Here is a 3,535-nt window from a genome sequence, read left to right on the forward strand (position 1 = left end):
GAACTCAGAAATCTGCCTGCCTCTGCCTCCCAAGTGCTGGGATTAAAGGCGTGCGCCATCACGCCTGGCACCAGCCCCCTTCTTTGATAGCTCTCACTATGTAGTGCTGGCTGTCTAGAACCCACTATGTGGCCCAGGTTAGCTTCTAATTCTCAGACACCCTTCTACCTTTGCCTCAGAATGCTGCGACAAGCTTTAAGTTTCTCATTTTTAAGTTCAACATATACATTGGCCTCAATTTTTGGTGGCAGTTTTAACATGTAAAACATGTGCTAAACATTTGTAAGCAAATGTATAATATACAACTAAAATTCAAAGATCTCAGTTTGTTTAAATTTTACCTTTAAAATTGTAAAAACTATAATTAAATACAGGAAGTCAGCAATCTGTGGACACATCAATGCAAGAGGAACAGAGGACTGCTGGGAACTGATGAAGTGACTGAGTTTGAATTATGAAAACTTTCCAAAACATGCTGTGATTGGGAAAACAAGTCTATGCCTCACATTTTTCCTGTTAAGTTTTCTGCTTTATCTGTTATCAACTGTGTTTATGTTATCTTTATGTTTCTTGAACTGATCATCTCAAGCCTATAATGTACAGATTCCAATCAGTCCTGAGAAATATGGAATGTATTCTGTTGATCTGGGTGGGGGCCCTGAAATCATACTAAATAAATGTGTTTTTAAATTTTTCAAATTTCAGACTTTAAAAAATATCTGCTTTTATTTTTATTTATGTGTAAATGACTTGTACGTGCAGGTGCCCACAGAGACCAGAAGATGGCATAAGATCCCTTGGAGGGGTAATCAGATCATAGGGAACTCTGAGCCACTTTATGTAAGTGCTAGAAACTGAACTCAGGTGCTCTGCAAGGACAGCAAGAACTCTGAGCCACTGGTCCATCTCTCCAGCCCCTGCATGACAAGACACATGTACCTATGTTGGGAAAAAAATCCATTTTTGGTACTGAAACAAAATTACTTTAAAATATTTTCAAACATACACACATCTTACTTTATTTTATTTTTTATCAAGAAGAACTCTGAATCACTTTGAATTCTCCAGTGGCATAATAATCAGAGTCACATTTAAATGGTTCCTTAGAAAGTGTCACATAAATATTGCCGTTATCCACCTTCACGGTGTGAATCCTTTGCTTTACTCCTTTGGAGCACCACTTGGGTTTTGCCGGATTTGGAGCACCACTTTGGGTCTTTAGGATTTATAGACTGGTATAATCCTTCTCCTGTTGCCAAAGTGATTTTATATTTATGCCAGGGGCAAACTATACATGATAGTCCATTGAAATCCTGGAGTGGAAAAAATAACAGATTTAATAGTCTTGACCTTAAAGCGTTTGGACAGATCTCAGGTTTAATCTAATGCATGAGAACTGGGCTAAAGAACAGCACTCTGAGGAACGGCACGCACCAATAACCCAGCGTTCACTTGGGAGCTGAGGCAAGAAGCTCTTGGGCTTGAGGCCAGCCTGGATTACACAGTGAGACTGTCTCACAAACAAAGAGGAGTCTGCCAGAGGGAGAGCTCTGTAGGTGAAGGCACGCTGTGTTTTCAGCCCCAGAAACCCAGATAGTGGAGGGAGGGCAGCAGCCCCCACAAGGCTGTCCCCACACACAGAAAGTAGATAAACATAACAAACAGACAGAAGGCCTCGTCTTCTCCTCCTACCCACAAGTTATTCATCACAAAGCAAACCTAATCTGAGGACAACCAAGCTCCTTCTGTAGCTAGATCTTGGTGAGCTGGAGCTCCAGCCGGGGAGGTCTGACTGGCAGAAGACCTCACTGCCTCATAGCCAGTAGATATCCACACTAAAGTCACTTCCTTGGCCGAAAGAGGGCAGGGCTTCTAGTACTTCTAGAGGAATTTTCACTAGCTTCCAGAAGAGTTGCAATGCCTAGGCATTACTAAAGGCATGCATGCAAGGCCAATAGACAAGCAATTTGTGATCCCCACTTTTAATGTCTTAATGAAATGCTGCCATAGCAAGCCTTAAGAAACACCTGGATCTGCTTTAAACACAGCTGTCTGTTTATATTCAGTAAGCGCTGGGAGACTAGGGTTCTGCATGTCTAAGAGGCTCCAACATGCCAAGAGTGCTAGGCTATGGCTCACATGCCAAGTTCTTTATAGCCTGCAATACTAGTATTCTCATCAACAGGTGCTTACAGCCCACTGTACCAGAAACCAAGGATTGCTGATACAGGTTCCTACACAGGTATCAGCAAATAGTGACATTTTCATAACAAATATATGTCCTGTATTTGGAACAGGAACATATATGGTTACCATGCAGGCTTATACTTTATAGCAATTAGACAAAACAAGAAAAAAACAACAAAACAAAACAAAAAATGGAAGACAGAAATTAGATAATTAGTTTCGGAGTATAAGAAAGCAAAGGCAATTTTCCCAAATTTTTTAGGTAATATTTCAAAAGTTGGTTTTCCTCAAATACTTTGAAAACCTTTTATTATATTGAATATTATTATTCTAATATAATATACTGAATAATACCCTTTATTATATTGGAAATACATACTCATAAAATTCAAAGTATAAATATATAAATAAAAATGAATGTTTTAGAAATGCAGGCTTATTGGAGCTACTCCATTTGTCTTAATATTCACAAACACATTGTTAATATCCCTCCATACCAGCACAGATAGCACTGCTTCATTAATTTAATAGGTGTACAATGTTCCAAAGCATATCTATGTTATAATATATTCATTAATGAGATGCTCTTAAATGTTCCATTATAATGATACTGCAACAAGCTTTTCCTATATATAATCAAACATTTGTGCAATTATATTCAGAGTAGATATCAGGGTATATTTGTTAGGTCAAAGGACATACTTGTTATTTGTCTGGAAAATGATTTTCTTTACTTTTTAAGGTATGAGTAGGCAAGAATAATGACAAATATCAATCTTTGAATAAAGAAGAAAATAAAATAGTAAGAATATAGGAAACATTTGAGTTTGTTTAGGGTAAATTTAATTTTACATACCTCAATTTCTCCCAAATGTAAGGGCCCTCCAGAATCTGAAAAGGAATTGATATGTCTAGTCACTAAGTTGAATTTGATGATAAACAAGTAAAAATTCGACAAATGAAAACAAATCTTACGGTAGCAGCGAATGTCCATAGCATGATATTCCCCTTTGTGGTAGAAAATGACCACTTCTCTGTCATGGACAACAGCTGTCATTCTTTCTGATTTTCTAATGTCCTCTTCTCTGCCAACACAGACAGAAGCATATTTCTTCTTTTCCTCATCTTGTTCAGAGATTTCAGGGTCCATGCTATATAGTGATGAGAGGAGGGGAGAAAGGAGGAAGGAAGGAGGAAAACTGTAAGTATTCTTCTCTGTCATGGACAACAGCTGTCATTCTTTCTGATTTTCTAGATTTCTAGTTTAGATTTCTTGAAATTAATGAATGTATTTTTCTATAGCTGTACAGAACAAAAATATTTGTTCGTCTTTGATTTAAAAACCAAA

General features: G+C 37.6%; 1 protein-coding gene across 2 annotated transcripts in view; it reads right to left on the reverse strand.

Annotated features, from left to right (window-relative positions):
* Window positions 1-3,312, reverse strand: part of Rhobtb3 (Rho related BTB domain containing 3) — a 124,056-nt gene extending 120,744 nt beyond the window's left edge. For both annotated transcript variants that reach the window (XM_029543921.1, XM_029543920.1), the window contains exons 1-2: window positions 3,163-3,312; window positions 3,044-3,078 (exon numbers count right to left, since the gene is read on the reverse strand). In XM_029543921.1, the coding sequence (XP_029399781.1) occupies window positions 3,044-3,078; window positions 3,163-3,228 (101 nt within the window). In that variant the 5' untranslated portion in view covers window positions 3,229-3,312. The remainder of the gene's footprint in view (window positions 1-3,043; window positions 3,079-3,162) is intronic.
* Between the last annotated feature and the right edge of the window lie 223 nt (window positions 3,313-3,535).

The sequence above is a fragment of the Mus pahari genome, chromosome 11 (genome assembly GCF_900095145.1).
Source record: "Mus pahari chromosome 11, PAHARI_EIJ_v1.1, whole genome shotgun sequence".
NCBI classification, from domain to species: domain Eukaryota; kingdom Metazoa; phylum Chordata; class Mammalia; order Rodentia; family Muridae; genus Mus; species Mus pahari.